This window comes from Neopsephotus bourkii, unplaced genomic scaffold (assembly GCF_033783945.1).
Source record: "Neopsephotus bourkii isolate Nb327-2 ecotype Australia unplaced genomic scaffold, CSIRO-AGI_Nbou_v1 NB_1765, whole genome shotgun sequence".
Lineage (NCBI taxonomy): Eukaryota > Metazoa > Chordata > Aves > Psittaciformes > Psittacidae > Neopsephotus > Neopsephotus bourkii.
In genome coordinates, this window is record NW_026902239.1 from 964,245 (window position 1) to 987,360 (window position 23,116).

The 23,116-nt window shown below is 42.1% G+C and overlaps 1 protein-coding gene across 3 annotated transcripts in view; it reads left to right on the forward strand.

Annotated features, from left to right (window-relative positions):
• Nucleotides 1–21,324, forward strand: part of SYNJ2 (synaptojanin 2) — a 70,957-nt gene extending 49,633 nt beyond the window's left edge. For 2 of the 3 annotated variants that reach the window (XM_061378231.1, XM_061378234.1), the window contains exons 15-27: nucleotides 584–776; nucleotides 2,514–2,672; nucleotides 2,886–3,042; nucleotides 5,066–5,183; nucleotides 8,217–8,435; nucleotides 9,674–9,752; nucleotides 10,912–11,080; nucleotides 11,455–11,607; nucleotides 14,212–14,346; nucleotides 15,757–15,869; nucleotides 16,837–16,945; nucleotides 18,248–18,450; nucleotides 20,146–21,324. In XM_061378231.1, the coding sequence (XP_061234215.1) occupies nucleotides 584–776; nucleotides 2,514–2,672; nucleotides 2,886–3,042; nucleotides 5,066–5,183; nucleotides 8,217–8,435; nucleotides 9,674–9,752; nucleotides 10,912–11,080; nucleotides 11,455–11,607; nucleotides 14,212–14,346; nucleotides 15,757–15,869; nucleotides 16,837–16,945; nucleotides 18,248–18,450; nucleotides 20,146–20,943 (2,605 nt within the window). In that variant the 3' untranslated portion in view covers nucleotides 20,944–21,324. The remainder of the gene's footprint in view (nucleotides 1–583; nucleotides 777–2,513; nucleotides 2,673–2,885; nucleotides 3,043–5,065; nucleotides 5,184–8,216; nucleotides 8,436–9,673; nucleotides 9,753–10,911; nucleotides 11,081–11,454; nucleotides 11,608–14,211; nucleotides 14,347–15,756; nucleotides 15,870–16,836; nucleotides 16,946–18,247; nucleotides 18,451–20,145) is intronic. The other variant, XM_061378233.1, reaches the window with a different exon arrangement.
• Nucleotides 21,325–23,116: the final 1,792 nt, after the last annotated feature.

Here is a 23,116-nt window from a genome sequence, read left to right on the forward strand (position 1 = left end):
GTATTTAAGAACATAAAGACCCTAAGCAATTTGTCATCAGTACAGAATTCATTTTAGGAGTTAGATATAAATAGTTGTATCCAATAATCACTGATTTTATTGCATCTGATTTAACAAATTATGGGTTATGATCTTTAATTGACTGAAAAACCTGGCACCAACTGTGAAGTTGGCTTTTAACATGTAGTAACACTAATGAAATTGTTAACTGCCTGAAAAACAGATTGACGTATGTTCAAAACCAAAAGGAAATGTAATAGTAAAGTTAGTTATTGTCTGTATTTTAAAGATCATAGTAGATTTAAACTTGAAAAATATGTTCTGTAGAAAGTCCCAATATTTTGGAAGTAGTGTCTTGCTCGTCTGTTTTATTTCTGTGCTATTGTTTTATATTTACTTTGAAACACAAGTATGCGAACATCATAAACTAAAAGATGAGCCTAGGAACAAGTTTTCTGGAGGGGAGAAGACATGGCATTCTAAACTGGCTTTTCCTTTATGTTGCAGTCAAACCTGATTGAATGTTTGTCCCTGCAGCCCTTTACTCTCTTGTCTTTCTATTTTTACTTTTTTTTTAATATAGGGATGTAGCAATAGACACTGTGAAGACAGGAATGGGAGGAAAAGCTGGAAATAAAGGGGCAGTGAGCATTCGTTTTCAGTTCTATAGTACTAGTTTCTGCTTTATATGCAGTCACTTAACTGCTGGGCAGACTCAGGTGAAAGAAAGGAATGAAGATTATAAAGAAATCACACAGAAACTCAGCTTCCCAATGGTAAGTGTATGTGCATGTATGCTAAAAAAATTGAGATAAAGGCTGTATCTTTGCATTATGAAAGCTGGTCTCAGGCTGTCTTTGATGACAGGTCATATCAAAGAAGTCATCTCAATGCTATGGAGAATGGGCTTATAGGACAATGGTAAAACATTTCACAAGAGACCAGATACCACCCAACATAGCACTCACTTTACAAATGTTCTACCCCTTTCAAGAAATATAGTTGCTGCAGTGCTTGAAAAGTCCGTGCGTTTGGGCAGTTTTGAAGTTTATCATTCACAAAGGTGCAACTTACTGACAAATCTGTAAGGACTCATGGATAAAGATCTAAGTGTCTGGCTAGAGAGCATAATATCAATAGCACTGGTTGGCACTAGTTAGTAACAGTACCTAAAAGACCATCCATGCCACTCAGAACACCAGTGCCTTAGCTGCTCCTGCTCGGGTATGACATACCAGTTGTTGGTCACTGACACGGTACTTTCTGTTCCCTTCAGTTTGTCCTTACAAATGTGTCACTTCCAAGGAAGGCTGTTTGGCTTTCCTTAGTGTGTGGCAAGTAGGCTTAGCCGCTTTAGCTGCACTGTTGTATGTGTATGAATAACTTTTTCCCTAAATTGTGTCAAATCAATCATGCTAGTGTTTTATTTCACACTTGTCTCCTCAGGCCAGTAGATGACTCATGAGATTTAGTAGCTGTGCTCCTTTGCTTCCTTCAATGTTGGTTGCTTTAATTTCCACGATATTTTATTTCTCAGACCTCCCTGGAGAGGTCCTAAACCAAGGAGGGAATGGACCAGCTTGTGTATTCTGGTTTGTCAGCAAAAGATTGCATTTAGGTTGCAAAGCATAAAATTTTAACTTCCTGTTGTTTGCAAGGTTTAGAGGCTTGGCACATTCAGCATATCAATAAGTTGTTTTATGTAAGAACTAACACTGACAGTCTGGACGTCCTGCATAGAATATCTGTTCCAAATGGCCATAAAGTTGTGCTCATGGTAGTTTTTTCCTTCTAATACCTCATTAGCTATTTTATGTCCTTTACAATTGCAATAGCTAAATGTACCTCTGTTTGTAATGCATAGAAAGAGTGCCCTCTAGTGCTGTGATAGCCACAGCTCTGGAACGATTTCTTTACAAATCTCTGGCTGGCAGAGGTTTATAGCTTAACTGGAAAGAGGAAAAAAACCAACAGAAAGACTGGTTAGAGGATGGGATGTAAAATTTAGAACTGGAGTGAATGTTCATTGACGTTTTATTTCAATACATTTACCAAACTACAACATGCACACAAGATCAAATTTGGACCTTGTTCTTACTCAGAGCCTATGTCATTGAATGTGCCTTGGTAGCAGAAGCACATTTTGTGTTATATTTAGAATATGTAAATATATGTGGGTGAAATGTGTTAGGGAAACAAGCGTATGTTTTTAATATTCATGATAGCCAAATTGTGAATATAAAGCAGGGATCCTGGCTTAGATATACCTTCAGGAAACAGGGGTCAGAGCCTGAAACTCTTGTTTACAAATACATCTCAGCTGGATGCAAAAGACAGTGAAGGAACTGTTCCATTTTAGCACAAGATGGATTTTAACAAATCGAATGTGACAAGTAGGTCCAGTATTTAGTAATTCAGAGAGACTGGGTTCTACATTTCAAAGCATTTAAAATTTAAAATGTGTTTTCATTAATGTGATTTAACATTAACAGTATTCTGTACCTCCAAACTAGGGGCAGAGCATGTTCTCACATGACTATGTCTTCTGGTGTGGTGATTTTAACTATCGCATTGATCTAACATATGAGGAAGTGTTTTATTTTCTCAAACGTCAAGATTGGAAGACACTTTTGGAATTTGATCAACTACAACAGCAAAAATCCAGTGGAAAAGTAAGGCAGTGTGTCTCCTTTCCTTCAATTTTGGTTTGGTCTGGTTCCTTGAGAGAGTAAAAAAGTTGCATTTTCAGACCCTTGTTTGTAGTACATGAATTTACGAATTTGTTTAAAAATCAGAATGTTGTTTGTTTGCAAGGAAGCAGATGCATGACAATGGCACCTACCTCATCTGTGATTTGATCAAAGAGATGGTATTTGTCTTCATAGATTTTTAAAGACTTCCATGAAGGGACTATTAATTTTGGACCAACATATAAATACGACGTTGGCTCAGAGGCTTATGATACAAGTGATAAGTGCAGAACCCCAGCCTGGACTGACAGAGTGCTTTGGTGGAGAAAGAAACTCCCTTTTGAAAAAACAGGTGTGTAAGATCTTTCCTCCTCTTTTGTCTGAAAGTTGTTTTAGATTTCATCCAGAATCCACATAAAGGTGAATGGTGAGGAAGTGAGTTACTGAGTTCTGGACATAAGGGAATTTAATCTAGTGAATGGCAAAGAAGGTAGCTAGTGAGTTCTGGGCTGTTGGTTGTCTTTAGATGTGTCCTGCAGGCTTTGTCAAATTGCAGTAGCTTTACTTTAGCAGATATTCTTTCAGCTTCACTGGAATAACTTGTAGGGCTAGAAAGAGCCATTTCTTCATGTGAACAAAGGGCTCATGCTAGAGAATTAAAAGGTGCTGGGAGTTCTCTCAGGAACGGAAAATAATCCAGCTGTAGCAATCTAGAAATTACTCTGTTGTTTTTCAACAGAATCATTAGTCCACGTAAAGTTCCCATATTCTGATGGCTAGGTTGTTGCCACTGTTGTCCTCAGCAGATGTATAAGCACTTTTCTGTAATTTCTTCTGCCATAGTAATTCTTAGGAATATTTCTGCTAGCTTCTGGAACTGGGGGAGATTTCATTAATGAGTGTTTGTAAAGTACTTTCAGATCATGAGTGGCCAGCACAGCAGAAGGGCTCTTTTCACTTGTTATTCATGAGTTCCACAAGCAAAATAAAAACTATTTCTTTGTGTGTCCAGGGACAGTTTTCATAACCATTCTTTCAGTCTGTAGGTACGTCCCCTGGTGTGTATAAAATCTGAACAAAATCATATTAAAAGTGTAATTGCTGGGGAAGTAGTTTGGTTTGTGCCTGCAGGTTTGCTTTTTCACATGCCTGGGAACTACTGCTTGGAATCCAGATCATACCATAAATACACTGACAGTAAAAGGTACAAAGCAAAACTAGCGCAATCAGAGAGTATGTGTCAGTGTGATACAGAGTTATATGCTCTTATTAGACGAAAAATAATGTAAAATGAGGAGCTTAAACCATTGAAGGAGATGTAATCTGAGAAAGAAAAACTGTGTGAGATACAATAAGGAAGTTAAAAAAGCCCTCTTATGCTGGCTGTTTTCAGTTTAGGAGAAGGAAAACCTTTCAGCATATTCCTTATTTTGCATAGCAAGGCTTGCCCCTGGCAAGAATTTAGTTGATGGAGTACACACAGAATGTAGGACCTATCTAGCCAAGGCAGGTTCCTGTCTTTAGCGCTTGTAGGCCTCTCACAGCTAGCTCACATAGATATATACCTGACCCCTTGTCTCTTCATCCACCTTCTCAGCCCTTCAAAGCTTTTCTAATTATTTCACTACCAGAGTTCCTCTCCTTTACTGCTGGTGCCAAGGCTTTTCTGCCTCTTGGCTCCAGCTCTTTTGCCTTTCTTCTTTTTGCTGTTACAGGCTAGAGGATTGTTTGCCTTCTGATAAGAAAGTGTAGCCACAGTACAAGTGTTTAAGCATGGACATGATATTCCGTATTAACTCATTTTCAACTCCAGAGAAAAGAAATGGAGTTGTCCATTAGCCTAAACATCTAGATGTGATCTAGAACCTTCCTGTTATTCACAGCAGTATAATAATCTAGCATAATGTCTACAGCACTTTGTCACCTTCATGCATTGCAGAAGAAGTATTCAGAGGTTAGATTTGCATAGGTTTGCTTTCTCCCATATCTTGTGCATTATTTCTCCAATCCCTGTGTATTCAGATTTACAGTGTGTTTTTCAGGTACAGTGTCTGTTTCTATGCTCAGTAATGGTGCAGGAGCCAAAATCCTAGCATGACAATGTCAACCCAGATTGTACAGGCAGTTGACTGGGTGACATTCAGGTTAAACATTTTACAGGTGTCTTTTTCTGGTGATCAGCTGTCTCTGTTGCACTCCCTGTCCTTTCTGTGTTTTTGCCCTAGTCCCTAGCTGGTAAATATTTCAGGATACAAGAACAAAAATACCCCACCTCCTACTACTAGGGTCTGTAAATTGCATCCTAATAGAATAACTCTTAACTGTTAGTACAGCTAGTTTTGAGTGAGTTTTAAATCATGTTTTGTGCTGCATAGCTGGAGAGATCAATCTTCTAGACAGTGATCTGAATGCTGAAACTAAAGTCAGGCACACCTGGACACCCGGCGCCTTGATGTACTATGGGAGAGCTGAGCTGCAAGCATCTGACCACAGGTAAAGTCCTAAGCAAATAATGAAAGAAAGGGCACTAGGTAGAATGTGTCATACTGAATTATGACACATCATAATGTCGTAATTGTTGTATTATGGTTGTAATACATACATTGTTGTAACAGGAATTACACTCTTATTCTGTGTTTATTATCCATTTGGAGGGTTTTTTTTCCCTCATGGTAGGTTTTATACCAGGAGGAAAGTATCTATGGCCTTGTGTTGATTTCTGCTGCACTGTGATGTTGGCAAAGGTTGGATAAGTTGTAGCAACAGATACAGAAAGCTGAGGGCTTTCTGTTGCTTGGTTTTGGAAAGCTCCAGTAGCAAAACAAGCTGCTCTGGTGGGCTTCCAGTCAGCTCGCCATGGGAGAAAAGGAGGCTGGAACAGTGTGGCCTGAAGAGGTGTAAGCCATATGCACAGAGCTAGGTGTGACCATTTCAGAGTAGTGAAGTGTTGGGCTTCTGGGTTTCCCTTAGAAATGAAGATGGGAGAAGGAGTCAAAAATAAAGACCAGCGCCCCTGGTTGGTCCATATCGTTAACTTTAGGGATATGAATGATCTTTGTTAAACTTGTTCACTGCTTCACTTTCCCCAAACAAATTCTGTAATAAATACACCCTGAAAGCTCCCTTGGTTTTGGAATAATCTCTGTCTCACCCTTTGCATGCCCTATGGAAGTGCTACAGTATTTTTTCCTCATAGCAGCGCTCAGTGACCCGCAGTAGCTGGCTCTGTGCTTCTCACAGTGCTTCTGCATGCAAGAACTGTTCTTTATTCCTCCAGCAATGGAAGAACGTGCCTCTTGCAATCAATTTCTCTGTGTCAAGGCTTTAACATTGCTGTCTTCCACAAAGCACAGTGGAACTGCTGCACTCATTATAAAGGGCCCTGAGGATGCAATCGGTGAAACATGACTGTTGTACATTGGTTTTCTATTTCAGCAAACTTGACTGTAGAAACTGTTTTTTAATTACAGTCAGCAGGTTTGCTTTCCCAAGGTTTGTGCTGGAAAAAGGGCTTGTGACATATGGAAATGGATTATGATTCACAGTGCATGTAGAAATACTTAACTATTTCTGTGCTTCCCATTTCTTTTGAGCTCTGCTATTGTTTTTTTCACATGTTCTGGTAATGCATATTTTTAATCTATGGCAAGTAGGAGGCGGCAATTCTACTTGCTGCTCTCTGTGTATGTGCAGGTGGAAATCCGAGAATGTGGATTGCAGCCACTGAGATGAGACAAGCTTTACTCTTTCAGAGAGCTTTCTCAGTTTTATTTAGATCTAACACACAGAGGTGATTTGTAAGAAAAGGCTGAAGAAGTTTGCAATGTTGGCTGCTTCTAATGTGATGGTTTGACATATGTTTGCTACATAACCAAATTATACACTTAGAGTACTTTGTCCTGTTTTTGGAAGAAGACATCTTTATGTGGCCTTGTCTAAGAGAAAATAATATATTGCTTTCTTTATCTATAGATGTTTGGGAGCACAGTTGTTTGATAATGATTGAAATACCAGGTTTGCCAGAAGTGCTACACACAATTGTTATTTGAATTCCTTTACAGTCCTTACTGTTACATTCAGCTAATTCAGGACTGGTAAATATATTTAACAGTGCTCAAGGCATGATTCTGCTGCAGGAAAAATGAAAAAACCCACCATACTCTGAACTTCTGGGTTGTATTGCCAACCACAGTGCTCTTTTGCAGCGGGACCTTAAGTAATTTGTTCCGCTTCTCTTTCTGAGTAGGTCATACATAATGATCACTTCCTTCTAAGGCATAGCAGGCTTAGTTAAACATTTGCAATGAGATGTAACATCATGGAGTTAATGGTCATAGTTGTATGGAGTTTAAAAAATACACTGTTTGTCCTTCACACAATTAAGTGCTTACTTGTCCTGCTGCTTGACACTGACTTTAATTTTATATAAGCATTTCCAGTTGAGTGATCACAGTATCACACTATGTTAGAGATTGGAAGGGACCTCAAAAGATCATCTAGTCCAATCCCCCTGCCAGAGCAGGAACACCTAGATAAGGTTACACAGGAACGTGTCCAGGCGGGTCTTGAATGTCTCCAAAGAAGAAGATTCCACAACCTCCCTGGGCAGCCTGTTCCAGTGTTCCGTCACCCTCACTGAGAAGAAGTTTCTTCTCAGGTTTAAGTGGAACCTCTTGTGTTCCAATTTGTACCCATTTCCCCTTGTCCTTTCATTGTTTGCCACTGAGAAGAGCCTGGCTCCATCCTCGTGACACTCCCCCTTTATATATTTATATACACTAATAAGGTCACCCCTCAGTCTCCTCTTCTCCAAACTATAGAGACCCAGCTCCCTCAGTCTTTCCTCCCTTAATCATCTTAGTTGCCCTGCGCTGGACTCTCTCCAGCAGGTCCCTGTCCTTCTTAAACTGAGGGGCCCAGAACTGGACACAATATTCCAGATGAGGTCTCACCAGGGCAGAGTAGAGGGGAAGGAGGACCTCTCTCGACCTACTAACCACCCCCCTTCTAATACACCCCAGGATGCCATTGGCCTTCTTGGCCACAAGGGCACAGTGTCGGCTCATGGTCACCCTGTCGTCCACCAGGACCCCCAGGTCCCTCTCCCCTACACTGCTCTCTAACAGGTCGTTCCCCAATCTATACTGGAACCTGGGGTTGTTTCTGCCCAGATGCAGGACTCTACACTTTCCCTTGTTATATTTCATCAAGTTATTCCCCGCCCAACTCTCCAGCCTGTCCAGGTCCCTCTGGATGGCAGCACAGCCTTCTGGCGTGTCGGTCACTCCTCCCAGCTTAGTGTCATCAGCAAACTTGCTGATAGTACACTCAATTCCCTCATCTAAATCGTTGATGAATATATTAAATAATACTGGTCCCAGAACTGACCCTTGAGGCACTCCACTAGTTACAGGCCTCCAACTAGACTCCGCCCCATAGACTACAACTCTCTGGCTTCTCTCCTTCAGCCAGTTGAGTGATATTGATCTTAATTTTAAATAAGCATTTCTCCTTTGTTTTATATAGGCCAGTGTTAGCTATTGTAGAAGTGGAAGTTCAGGAAGTTAATCAAGCTGCCCGTGAGAGTGTTTTCCAGGAAGTGTCATCTTTCCAGGGACCATTGGATGCCACAGTAGTGGTAAATCTGCTATCACCAACACCAGAAGAGAAGAATGAATTTCCTGAGGACTTGCGTACAGAGCTTATGCAAATGTTTGAGAATTATGGCACTATTGTTCTGGTCAGGTAAGTTCGGGATCTGAAATGGCATGTCAGCTATTCAAGAACATAGGCTAGAAATTCCCTTTTTGTCCTCACAGATTCTAATTTTGTATTAGAAAGCAATATGCTGCATTCCTTTCCTGCATGCTGAATTCCTCATTAGAAATTGAATACAAGTGTTTTGAATACCTTTTACCTCTCATCAACCTGTTAAAGAAATAGTCAAACAGTTCTGTTAGCTGAGTGGAGGAGAACTTTATCTGGTACGGCACCATAAAGCAGAGGCCTTGATGTGAATCATCACCTTTACGTGCAGGCCTCATTTCTATGCATTGCCTCTGTTGGCAGGGCCCTGCCACCCTTCCTCTGAGGAAGTGCTGCTCTCTTCCAGCACTGTCATGCTCACTAAGATTTCCTAGCTCGCTCACCTTTCTTTTGGGAGTCATTTTGGTTGTTTGTTAATAGTACGGCTTCTTGAAGTTCCATCACCTACTGAGTTTGAGAGGGAGAGTGCAATGTGATACCTTCTGGCAGAGCAGTTTAATTTTATTCTGTACAGGGCTCCAGCACGTACAGCTCCTGTACAGGGCTGTGAGACTTCTGTTTTGAGAAACACAGGCGAAAGATCTGACAGTTGACCTCAGAAACAAGAGCAGAAACTTGTTTGTATTTATTAGACCCATTTATTAATGGAGAAAACCGATGACCTGTTGTATGGTTTTATGAAGTACCAAATACAAGTTGAGGGTTTAAAAGCAACCCTGCAGGAACAGCAGCATCACCTTGCTTGTGAAGAAGTGGAGCAAGAAAAGAGTATGCTTTGGTGGTTTAGTTTTGGTTTTAATTTCCTCACACCTTGAGAGCATACCAATTTTTGGGAACATCACATGCCCTCTGAGGTGAGGACATGTGACATACATGAGGGGTATGGAGAGCCATGGAAGTTAGTACGGAGAGAGTGCAGATATCAGTCTTGGTCAGACCTCTCAACAGCTGCTGAGATGTTTGTACTTCTGCTTCTTGGGGAGGCAGTCCAGTCAAGGGCAGGGTGCTGGGGTCACACAACGGAGGGTGGGGGAGAGGAAGAGCTGAACATAGAGCTGAACATAGATCATGTTACTCCCCCCAAAATAGAGTTGTGAGGAAAATACAACTAAAACCAGATATATAGCTATACAAAGCTATCATGCTTGCCTTTAAGGCTTTTTATTCAATGGTGAAGTAAAATGCATTGTTTTTTCTCCTCTACGCTTTTTTCCTAGGATCAGTGGAGGTCAAATGCTGGTGACATTTGCAGACAGCAAGTCAGCTCTTCGTGTTATGGATATAGATGGTGTCAAAGTAAGACTCTCTCAAACCTTTAATAGGGATTTCATAATGGATTTCTCAAAAGTGGTTGCTTAGAATGAGACAGTTGAGTTTCTATCTGTATCAAGTAGCATTATTTTAAAGAAACTTAGTGCTCACAAAGTCCTTGGCTTTCACAGCTGCTGAGGCTTTTAATGCAGTATTTCAGTTTCGGAGGGCAGGAGGTTACTTTTCTTAGAGCTCCTAAGGAGTGCTTAGGATCTGGCCTTTGATACCAGTGCAGAATATATGGACTTGGCTGTTGCTCTGGCACTTGAAGCAGTTCTCCTGAGATAATATGTGACTTCATGCTGCATCCTCACGATTGTGGTTTGGAGACTTTTCATTACTCTTAAGTGTATCAGATAAAATCTTTCTACCAAGCTGGAACAACATGATTGCCTCCATGGCAAACTCAGCATTAGCAGTAGGCATTTACCTTCCCATCCCCTGCTCTTCTTTCCTACACACATGCTCTACAATTCATCAACCCCCTCATTTATGGTGATAAAACTGTTTGTGGGGCTGCACTGTAAACTTAACACTCAAGTAACAGTACAAGCCAAAATGCAGTTGCATGTGTGCAGTGTCTAAAGATGCTGGGAACCTGACTCAGGAACTTTCCATATTAATTTTGTTTCAAAGCTGCTGGCTTGGATACATCTCCCCCCAGACGTCATGAAGCAACACATATAAGCAGTTGCAGTCTTAACCTGTTTAATACTATACTTTCCATATACATCAACCATCATATTCGGGATTATCTGAGCAGAGAATCTCCTTACAGGTGGCAGCAAGTAGCAAATTCCTGTGTGTTTTAAAGCTACAGACTTAAAAATGGAAGCCTCCACATTACTATCACAGTATTGTTCTGATGGATGCTTCATCAATTTCCCAAGTATTTTCCAAATGTAGCAGCAGTACTCTTGAGCTGTGAAGCTAATTTTCTTTCAAGAATATTGTTACAGCCTGAAAACTTGGTTGGGGGGGTAGGAAGAGTGCTTCCTTTTCATTTAGTTTCCTAAATGAAGCTAGCTGCATCAGTTTCTGAAGCAGCTGTACAACAGACTGGCAGCACTTGCTTATTCTCTTCAGGTGTTCTCATTTTGTGAAGCTGCTTGGCAAAGGGGAAACAGTTCTTTCTTTGCATTAGGTCAGAGGCAGAACAGTGAAGATCCGGCCCAAGACTAAGGACTGGCTAAAGGGCCTTCAGGAGGAAATTGCTCGAAAACGGGACAGCATTGCCCCCATGTCCCCCACGGCAAACTCCTTTCTTCTGGAAGAAAATTTTGACTTTTCAAGTTTGGACTATGACTCGGAAGGTGAGCAGAAGGATTTTAAGTGAAACTGGTTTGCTGACTTTGATTGCATAGAGAAAGTACTGTAGGAGTGTCAGTTATATCTTAACCTGGAATGAAGCCACAATTCTTAAAAAGAGGATTGTAACTAAGGCCGTGACCTGCCTTGTGCCTGGATAGAGAACTGCTGCTGAGATTGTCCTATCAATTTAGTGTTACAATATATGGTAGCCAATCCAAGTTACGGTACAGTTGTCTGTATAGAAACAAGCTGTAATGAAACACATGGGTTACACAAGAAGCTTGCCCAACCTATATATTAAATGCATTGACTAATAGTAGAGAGAGACAGAATACATTTCCTCACTAACTCTTTCTTACTTAATATTTTAATTCAGGTGATATAGTGGAGGATGAAGATGACTATTTAGATGATACTTTGTGTCAACACCTAGTAGATAACACAGCAGAAGATATGCCTGAGAGCTCTGGACAATTTGCATCCACACCTCTTTCAAACAAATCTGGACACAACCCACAGCTCTTTAAAGGTAGGGTATCTACATTCCTTAAAGTAAGACCTGAAAGTTTTTGCTTTTGTCTGTATTTCCCTGTTCATTTCGATTTCCACTGTAGGTCCTCCGAAGATGAGGATCATCTTTTTGTTACATGCTCATGCTCAGTCTCTCCTTTGAGTTTGTGACAGTAGCTGAGGTCCTCAGGCATAACAGCAACACAAACAATAAAGCTTACATCCTCCTTCTCTGTAGCCACGGCAAGGCCAGAATGCTGAGAAATGCTGGTTTCCTTTTATAGTTAGGAGAAATTAAGTCTTTCTATCCATTTCATGTTGTTTGGCACCGGAGTATACCACAAAAAAATGTCTTTTTCTTATTAGTGAAGGACTGAGCAAAATCAAACCAAAAGAATCCTGTAGCTTCAGTGACAGGCTTGGCTCTGTCCTTTGAGCAATAGCTGTGGCAGTCAGGTGTAAGCTGGGAAGTACAGGAGTGGTTTTGTTCGAACAGCATACTTCAAGGAGGCCTAAAGTTTCTTCTTTGTTCCCATTTTATTTATTTTTGAAGAAGTTGAGGTTCACACAACAGGTATATTCATTCGTTTAGTGCTTCATAAATTTGTTACCTTTTTGTTGGTCACCTGGCTTGTTTGTGTGTTAACAGAAAGTGACTCAATAAGGAGAAGATAAAGCTGTGAAGAGAATACTGGTAAAAACTGCAGCAAGAACCAGTCAAACCAGTGGAGGTCTTACAGTGGGATGTGATCAGGGCATGCTTTGGTGACCCAGCATTGACAGGCTGGGTCATGCACTGAACACTTCATTGTGACAGCAAATGATTCAGTAGCTGCCATTCTGTGCTCACTCAGAAGTGCTTTGTCTTCTGACATACAAGTGAAAACTTTAAGACTTTCAACGGCTGAGTCAGAAGTAGAGTTCAAAAAGATTAAATGAAATTCCTAACTTTACATAGATTTTCCAAACAATCAGAGTGATATACAGCTTTCTTGCCCACCTTGAGTCATGCTGAGTGCAGTCTGGCCAGACCCAGAAACCTGGCCCTGAGTCGAGATGTAATCTATCATTATTAAATACTGTGAAGCCAATCACTTTGTATTATAGGATGACTTGCCCTCCAAACACCTCTGGCCTACTGTGTGATGATTCATTAACCTACAGAGAATAGCAGTGATTCTTTTCACCCACACTAACTCTTTCCCACAAAAAGTATCACAAAGTAAATGGAGATTATATAGTTTGAAGGAGGTCAAGGTGCAGTCATGATCTCACACAGCTCAAAATATTATATATTCAATCCATCGTGAAAGTCTCTGCAATTTCAGATGTGTCCATGAGCTTCCAATTCTGGCAGAGTAACTCCCAGTCAAAGGTATGATGATTGTATAGTTGATGTTAGACACAGATGGAAACCAGTGATGGGCAGAACAGTGTGTATGTATGTTTCTGAGGTCAAGGAAGGGCACGGCCTCACAAAACTGATGTCACTGGAAGCTGTAGCCTAAAATCAGCAGCCTTTTAGGAGGATAGAGTGGTGATGGCTGGTTTTTGTCTGTGTTCAGTGTTACTGCCATAATTTCAATCCATGCTTTTAGGGGCTAGCCTGACTCCTTGCACCCTACTGATGAATGTGTATTTGCAACTTAGAAGCATAGAAAATGCAAAGAAGAAGGGGGAAGGCAGGTTGGGCAGATCAGACTCTGTGACTACCATCCGCTGCTGAGTGGGAGATGGGAACTGTGAGGCAGCTCAGTATTCCCTGCAAAGCACAGCCTTCTGAAAAACAAGAACTTGTGTAAAAACGCCTCAAGTATGAGAGACTGCTGCTACACAGCTCCTTCCCCATCCTCTCCAAGCCACAGGGACAAAATTAAACCCAGAGAATTTTGGAGCCCTAAAGAATAGAGCTGCATGGCTGGGTAGCTGTGGCGGGGTAAGAGAACTGAATTGAAAGCCCTCAATATAGCAGAGGAAGAGACAAAAGCAGTCACCGCTTCTCACTTCTTGAGCTGTCAGAGAGGCTTAGGCAGGAGGAAAGACTGAAATTACCTAGTCATGTAAGGTGCAGCCAGGGGTTACCAGACTGAGGCAGTTGTACTCTGCAAAACAGAGACGTAACATGTGAGCCGTTCAGATTTTTCACTGGCATAAAACAGTTCTCCCGAGCACAGAAAGTTGTCTAATCTTCAGAGGGAAATTCCTGTGTTAAGGAAGGAAGAACAAGGGATTGGCCTTGATTAACTAGCCCCCTTGTGGCTGGCATGACAAAAGTTTGAATGAGAACAGGTTGCCACCAGTTCTCACTGTGAAAAGCTCAGAACCTAGTAGGGTGATTAATAACACTGAAATCAGATGCAGGCAGTCTTTGTGTTAGTATAAACAGTTAATAAATGGTGCAACAGGGGAGAGAGAGAACTGTCTGACAAAAGCGTACATGTTTCTTGGAGTGGGAGCAGGAAGACATTTAGTGAGAACAAAACAAGATGAAAGGAGCCACAGCATGTTGCTGGGATACCTGGTTGAGGCTTGCCATTCATAATTCCCTCTCTCCTGACCATCTGAATTTGGTGCATCTCACCCAGCGGGTATCTAATACAGATTCTTCCTAAAATTTCCCTAGATGATTCAGACCTGGCCGATCTGAAGCGGGAGCTGGAGGTGGGTGAGGAATGCCGTCGCCGGCCTCCAAGCAGGTCTCTGTCCATTCCTACCAGGCCTCGGCCACTTCAGCCACCACAGAGGCCTCCCCCTCCAGGTGAGTTTAACTTTCTTTAACCTTATGTTGGCACACCTGAAGAGATTTGCTGCCAATAGTAGGTGACAAAGAAAGCAATACCTTATTTTGAAATGTGAGGCTGTTGAGGTATTTACACTTGCTTCCCAGTCTGCTTCAACCTGACTGTGGGTGCAGTTAGTGGGAGAAGTTTGTCCTTAGGGTGACAGATTCTCCACAAACAAACGTCTTTAGTGAGGATGGAATGGCCCATATGTTCCATACTAACTCAGTTTAGCGAATTAACTAGCCACTTTGCTGCAATAAAAACAAATATCAGTATTTATGCCTGTTGACTTTCAATGTCACTGTTTTCTTACAGTTTCTTTGTTTCTGACTTAATTGTAATTTTCCTGTTAAAAAGCTTTGACAAAATATGTGTTCTGGACAGTTTTTGTCCTTTCCGTTTTGCAAGCAGTCCTTGATTTTGTGTTTAGGAGAAACAAAGGCAATGTGGATTATAATTCTCAGTGAGACACAAAGGGGAAGTGATGCTCTTTACCTAAGCTTTACCCACCTGAGATGCCATCAGTGCTATGCTGCTCCTGGTTTTATGGCTACTTCTGGGTGAATACTGATTGCTAGATCAGCATAATCATCTTCACCTTCTGTAGGACGCAAGCTGTCACATTTTTCTTGCAGCAGCCCTGAAGTCTCTCTTTTGTGTATATTTTTCAGTCTTAAAGGTTCTGTCAGACTTGCTACTGAAAGATGAGTTATTTGGGATTATTCACATTCATTTCCAAGTCTTGGTGCACAGAAGTGACAACTCTAGTATCTGTATTTCTGTGCCTGGAACTTCTGGGGAGATTCCAACTGGACACAGGAAATTTTTTCACAAACGGAACAATCAGCCATTGGAATAAACTCCCCAGGGAAATGGTGGATTCCCCAGTGTTGGACACTTTAAAGATTCAGCTGGACAAGGTGCTGGGACATCGAGTCTAGGTCATGCTTGCCTAGGAAGGTTGGACCAGATGATCCTTGAGGTCCCTTCCAACCTGGTGTTCTGTGATTGTGTGTTAATGCTCAGCTGAGGTTACTAAATGAATTAAATGAAAGCAAGACTAACCAGGAAATTGCTTCCTGAAGCGGTTCCAGATTTCAGCATTTCATTGTTTCAATTTTTTTTCAGCTTAGATTAGACTAGTAATAATTCAGCCTATCACTCTTCAAGTGTCTGGCTCTTGACACTCAGGCAAAGGAACTCAAAGTCCCCAGTATCCTATGGGAACACCTTACCCAATGCCTGTCCCTGGAGGAGCAGAGAGGGTGACAGCATCTTTTTTGACTTACCACAAACAATTTCAAAGCACATTGCTTTTGCTCCATTGCAGATAAAACGTTGGACCAGCTCTTGAACGTAAAAAGCAATTTTTATTCCTCTTTCAGCTGGAACACCAAGCAAAAAGCCCCCCTCAGATGGTTCCCTCTCTCCAGAAAGCCACTCCTCCTGTTCCATCTTGGCAATGGCAAAGCTGCTACCTGGAGCCCCTCAGCAGCCGGTGAGTCCTGCCACTCAGCTTGGCCACCTAGTGTTGTCCTGATAACCCCCATCCATGTGGACACAGTAGCCACTGAACACCACGTACATGGCTGAAAGCATGTAAATTTAGATTAGGTATTAGGAAACAATTCCTCACTGTAAGGGTGGTGTGGCACTGGAACAGGTTGCCCAGAAAGGTTGTGAATGGCTCCATCTCTGGAAGTGTTCAAGGCCAGGTTGGATGGGGCTTTGAGCAACCTGGTCTAGTGGAAGATGTCCCTGCCCATGGCAGGAAGGTTGGAACTGAATGATCTCCAAGGTCCTTTCCAGCCCAAACCATTCTATGATTCCGTGACACACCTCCCATACAAGGAAGGCAGTCCATCACATGCCTGAGCTGGAAATGCTAAGATGCACTTCTTTGTACTGTAATACTAGATTGTAGGACCTGCTCGACACCAGATAAATGTTATTAATTTGTTATTAATTAGAGAGGCCAAAGAAGGAGAGAGAGTGGTGCAAGACTGGGGCACTGCTGGTTTATACCACCTGCTGCTTTTTGGCAGATGATGGCTTGAATTTTCAACACTACGATAATATGCTTTGATTCTTTTCTCACCTCTTTTTTGATGGCCCATGCTAGTGTCCAGAATGCAACTCCTGACCATTGCCAGCAAGGCTGCTAGCCCTCTGAGGAGACCAAGACCTCCCCACTCCTGTCTCACTGGATAAGAACCCCAGAGTACCGAATAAGGGATGGCTAGGGGACTAGCTGTGACAATAAGCCATTGGTCTGCCTGTTCAGTGGTAACAAAGATGTAGTATCTTCCAAAAGACCCCCCACCATTGCTGTATTATTTATAGATTGTTGAATAGCCACTGGCACAACCAGAGCTTTGCAGGTATCTGAGCTTAGGTGTAGGATTACAGGCATACTGGAAAAATCAGTTTTCTCAAGATCACTCATTCTTGTATTTTTCTTTAAGCCTAAAGTCCGGACTGGAATAAGTAAACCTTACAACGTCAAGCAGATCAAAACCACCACAGCTGAGGAAGCAGAAGAAGCTATCAGATGTCTTATGGAAGCTAAAGGAGGTGAGCACAGAAATCTTTATTTAAAGAAAACTGCAGGTGTATTCATCCGTTCCATCATAGCCCAGAAGCACATATTTCTATTCAGAAACTCACCTGAACACTGACATACACATTCAGGCAAGGTTGTACTTGGTATTCTCTGACAGGTTTGATAACACTAACCTTCATTTCCAAGATGACTCAAGTTGTGTATTTCATTTTAGAACCTGTTACTAAGAGCACCTTGTGCTATTTATGTCCAGATTTAGTCTGAAAATTAAAAGATAAAGATGGGGTCTTACTAAACTGATGGTACCTGTGTTAGCTCAGGGTTGCGTAAAGGGTATTTGCTGCTCTATTTGATGAATGCTTACTAGTCCAAGTAGAACTAAAAAGCAAGTACAACAGTGGGAGAAATAACCTGGATTCTGTTCATATTTGAGCAGCAAGTATAGTTGTAACCTGGACAGAATCTTGCACTACTGTAGCTTGAATAGCTGAGCTAAAAAAACATTCTGTGTTTAGACTGTCTAATCCCTGGAAAAGAGCTTCTTGCAAGGGCAAGTTAGAGCAGGAAACCAGCTTAGGTATTGAAACTTAGGTGGTGTTGAATATACCCTGCAGGGCTGCAAGTTGTCCTTCTGCTGATGCTGTATGAATGAGAAGGAAAGCAGCATGACTCTGAGATAGCTACCTGAGTTTGCAAGGCTCTCAGTTTAGAAAGAAAATATCCCTTTTCATGTGTAAATGGAGCAAATGCAGTCTGGAATAATCCAGTTTAATTAGAAATATCATAAAGGCATCTTGATGTTTGTTCCTCAGAGAGTACTATTTGGCTTTGAAATCACATTTACTCTCCATTGATTTTGAAATGCGCATTAAGCATTTCACTCAGGAAGCTTGTCCTGTCAGCATCACTTTCAGTCCCTTGTGCTGTACAACCAGTTGGCATATGTAGTTCTTCCCAAAGTACAAGATGTGCTTAGCAGCATTACCTTGATTTTCCAGATAAGGAAACCAAGGCAAAAGGAAACTCGCTATTTGAGTGAGTCTAGTACTGCTGACCCCCAGCCACTTTTTTTTCCACTTGGCCAAATGGTGGCACAGCACTGCTGACTTGGCATGAAATTATTCCAGGCAAGGGAATTTTTCCCTAACTGCCTTGTACAGATGTGATGGGATTGCAAAGGTCTGGGTTTATTTCTAAAACCTCACTTCGAGCCAGCCCTTTAGGCATGCACTTTTTAGGAAACATGACTGAAAGAAATTACCTTGAAGCTACATCCTGATCAGGCCAAGACACTATTTGGTTTTGCATTTCAGGACTACAGGAAGATGCAGTAAAGCCTGCTCCAACTAAAAACCAATCCTTCACCAAACCAGAGCCTCTTCCCAGCTTGACAAAGTCAGCATCATTTCAAGGGTCACAAGCAGGACCAGTGCTTGTCCCCCATCGCCCACCACCCAAAGTTCCAGCTACAAAGAAGCCAGTACCACTGCAACGGACGGGAGTCAAGGTGGAAAATGTAAGATAGTTGCAGCAAAATGCATATTGTAGTCACCAAGGTGTAAAAATGCAAGAAAGATCAGACAGAAAAGAGAGCCGCGAGGTCCTTACTTGGTTGTATTCAGCTTTTCTATTTCTCAGTCCATTCTTTTAGATTTTGTTATTTTTCTTCTGGTTTGTCTAAAGCTTCTCAGGATTTCAGACTCGTCCCTTCTTTATCACAGTGTTTACTTCTGACCACATCATGAGTGGTCTGCTCTGTAATGATTTGAGGCAGCTTCATCATCAGTATGCTGTTCTGTATCCTGTTCAGAGACATCTAACTTTGCTCACACACCTTGTAATGGGATTCAGCCTTTCACTTTGAATGCTGGATTCTACTCAATAGCTCTTAAAAATGCAAGCCTGGAGGTCTCTGTCAGGTCTCTACAATAGAGATAATAGTTCTTCCCCTCTAGAGCTGCTAAAATGATTATTTAATGGTGAAAGCAATTTATGTATAAAAGAAAGACAAATACAATCTTTTATATTCTTCTTTTGACAGAACCTCTGCTAGAAAGCTCTGTTCTAACTTGCTAGGATTCCTGGCTTTACCTTGCTTTGTAAAGGCATTCACCCCTTCCCTATAATGGACTTTGCACCTTCTGTACTTTTCACATTCACAGAAGTAAAAAAACCCAGAGCACAGAGTGCGTGCCCTTTCCTTAAACACTCAGTAACAAGGAATGGTCGGGTTGTGTTGTCACCATTCCTAGAGTGCTCCTGAAAGGCACTCAGAGGGTTTGATGTTTTGGTGTTACATGAGATGTCCTGCAGGAATCTATCTATTTCAGTTTGACTCTGCTTCAGGTTTCCACTTCTTCCTCCGTCTGAGTGAGTTCAGATAGGAGTTGTGTACTTGAAAGCCTCTACCCAATCCACCTCTGTCGTTAAGAGAGCATGCAAGCAAATGCAGGCCACTTATCAACATGTAGACAGAATTGGCAGGGGATAAGTCCATTATGAAATATTAACTAAATATTTTGGCTGCATTGAAAACCCTGTATATTTTCATACTGTGAAAGAATAATAAAGAATTAAATTGCTTTCATTCAGTCACAACAGAGTTGTGAGAAACCTGAAGCAGCCATTTCCTTCCTAGACTGGGCTCCAATTATTTATATAGTTTTAAGTGGTGAATATATGCTAGACTGTAGTTGGAGAGCTTACTTTTAGCTTCTGTTCCTAGCATCACTGAGATATGACAGGGCCGTTAGTGCATTTATTGGGTCAACTGAAGATAACTGTTCTTCAGCCTTATCTATCGGCATATACCCAAAGGTACATGCTAATTTTGCCCTCCCTATGCATTCCTGCTTAAAAAATATTAGTCAGCAGAGAGATGTAACAACTCCTCAGAGCTGTGTTAATTGGGCCTGGAAAAAAATCCTAACAGGAAAGAGACTCAGAGATGTATTTCTCGTACAGGGAGTGAGCAAGCTGTAGTGTCCTCATCCTCAGCCAGCACTCTGTACCAAGGCACAACATGTGAGAACAGAACCAAGCAAGTGCAGTGTAAAACTGCACTGTCAAGCCTCCTCTTTGTACTGCTCTTTTTCATTCCAGTACTGTCAGCTTTTCTCAGTAATGCCATCAAGAAGACTTGCACTAGCAGTGACTCAGAGTTGAAGGTACCCATTTTAGTCTCACATTTCTTGTTCCTTGTTCCCCTCAGGCCACACCTACAGAAGAGCAGTTTGACCAACAGCCACCAGAGTCTCCTTTTGGCTTTCCAGAGCCCTCTCTAGAAGCCGGACCTGTTCTTACTCCAACCAGGATTACTCCAGTCCCTAAACCCAGAACCACACAACCTGGGAAGCCACAGGAGAGCAGGGGGAGCAGTGAAAGGCAGGCCCCCTCCTCCAACATGGCCGATGCCATTACACTGCCTTCGCAAAACGCCTCCTTTGCCCCAAAGGTGCCACCAAGAAGAAAGAAGTCGGCTCCTGCAGCTCTTCATCTGCAAGTTCTCCAGAGCAGTGACAGCCCACTTTTCAGTGGGCTAATGTTCAACTCCAACAACAACAATCCTGGGCTCTGCCCTCAGATTCAGGATTCTCACGGCCCCATGCAGGCATCTCTCTCAGCTCCTACCTTCTCTACCAGCCCAGAAGACAACACAGCTAAGCAGCTGGCACCAAGCACCACAGAATTGATGGCCAGCCTTCAGTATCCTCCTGTACCAGGCAGCCAGCATGCACAGCTCTCGGGTACCAGCTTCCTTGCAGAGAACACCAATCTTTTGGACCTGGACCTGGATTGTTCCTGTTCTCTTTCTATGCAGGTGGCATCGGCTTCTCCAGCACACACTCCAGAAAGTCTAAAACACCCCAGCTTGAAAGATTTCAGTCACTGGGTTACATTCAGTGACGAAGAAGACAGCAGTGGCCTGGCAGAAGGATTCAACAAACTTCTTGTCTTAGAGCAAAACAAAAATAGCTTGATGAAGGCAAATACTGATTTAGAATTGTAAAATTTTGTCCCCTTATTGTTCCTATAGAAATTGCAATTGTAATGCAAAATCAATCTATCTTTTGCACAAGGATTTTTATTTAAGGGAATAGATTATCTGTCCAGGCTACATTTCATGTTTAAAGGTAAAGATTCTGCCCCTGGAGGGACATGTATATACAACCTAACCTTATCTACAGCTTGTTTGAAAAGTTCTTTATTCTAAGTTATTTCTTTTTATTAATCTTAAACATCTGAAGATGTTTTATTTCATTTCAGGTACAAATCATATATAAGAATATGTAGTGATGTACGGATAAAAGACTTGCAGAAAAACATTTTCCTGTGAAATTTATATATTAATCCATTTCTGCCACTTGAAATAAAGCACCCTTACCTGAAATAGCTGGAGTGCTGTAGTTATTCTGGAATGGACACCCAGAAGGAGAGTAGACACCAGCATACCTACAGCAGTAATGCTGGCATTGTTCTGCTACTTACTTTCTGTTGTGCAATCAAGGCTTATGCAGTACCTTCTTGTAGATCTCAGCTAGCTGTGGTTAGTATTTGCCTTGTTAAACTCATTCCTGTGTTCAAGTAAAATGCATGTTGTGTGCTGTGAGGCTGTGCAGCAGAATCAGGAGAAGTGGTCAGCAAGAAATGTCTGGTTTTACTCGACCAGGCAAGTGAACCTGCGTATTACAACGGACCTCTGTTAAGTGAAGTGCTGTGCTATAATAACATGCCTCAACTGTTCTAAAAGGACTGGGGAGCTACTCAAAACACTGCTCTGCCCTACAAAGAGATTAAAGGCACCCCCAGTTGGTTTTCTGGCACAGTTCCAAAGCTCACCATAGTTTTTGTTCACAGCAAGCCAATGCAAAACAACATACTTCACAGTGAAATAGCACATGGACAGTGACAGTCCCTTTTTGAAGAAACACTGTCATCTGCTCATGTATCAGCTATGGAAATACAATGGAAATATGGAGAGCAGTTGAGACCAGCTGATGGCCTAAGTCATTGACATATTCATCTTATGCTAAAGGCAGCTTGGTAATTCAGTAGTTGTGTCCCTGTTCCCATCCCATGCTTTGCAGGAAAATGCCATGGCAATCTTTTATTCCCACAATGCAGATGAGGAAAGAGCTGCTCTTGGAACTCAAGTCTAAGCATATGCAACACGGGCTGTTACATCCTGAAACTAAGCTACAAGCACAAGACTGGGAACAGTAGGACCCTCCTGCAGTGGGGAGCAGTCTCTTGTAGCCTAATTTGCTCACACTAAAATTCATCTTGAACCCCAAACCAGTAGGCAGGTACGGGGTGGAAGTGTGTAGAAGTACTGCTCTGTGTGCTCCTGCTCATCATCACCTATGCAGTCTGTTTGTTTTGTACCAGGGAAGGAGTTGCCATAAGCATCCCATTCCTACCCCCAGAAGCTGTGATAAAGCTGTGCTGCATCAGGGGATCACTGGCCATGAGCTGAGAAGGCTAAAACCTAGAACTAGACATGGGCAACCACACCTAAGGCTGCATTTAAGCAGCATGTGCACCACTGTAAGAAAAAAAAGCTTTTGCTCAGGGGCACCGTGCATTTGCAAAGGGAGCACACCCAGGAAGCAGCTGCAACACAAAGACTACCAGGCAGCTACCATCATCTGTTCTATGCAGGTTCTCATGACAAGAGGCTTAAAAGAGGATAATGTGCAATGGTTCAGGCCACGACAGCACTGACAGGAGAAGCAGCCCCTGTTAACCACTGTGGACACCAGCCAAGTACTGCATGCCTGTCCCGCTTCTCCCTTCCATGCACCCAGTGTTCACTTACTAGGATGGGCTGACTCATGAAGGATTGCTCAGCCCAACACAGACTTGATCTTCATAATGAAGTCATCTCTTGTTTATTAGCAAGGCAGCAGTCACGCTTCTCAGGAGCCCAAGATTTGGCAAAGATAATCCATAGTGCTAAATGTGTATTAATGCTCTTGCTGCCTTGCCTGTGCAGTAAAACTATACCCTGTGGATGCCATTTGTTCAAAGCAAGCAGTTAAAGGTGACAAACAGATTGGAGCTTGTCATGGTGACCTCTTAACAGAAGCACCAAGATCTTTCTTTTATTATTAAAGGACAGAGATCATTTTTAAACAGTTGGTGAAGCTGAAAACGATCCCTTGGGTTTTTTCCAGGAAAGG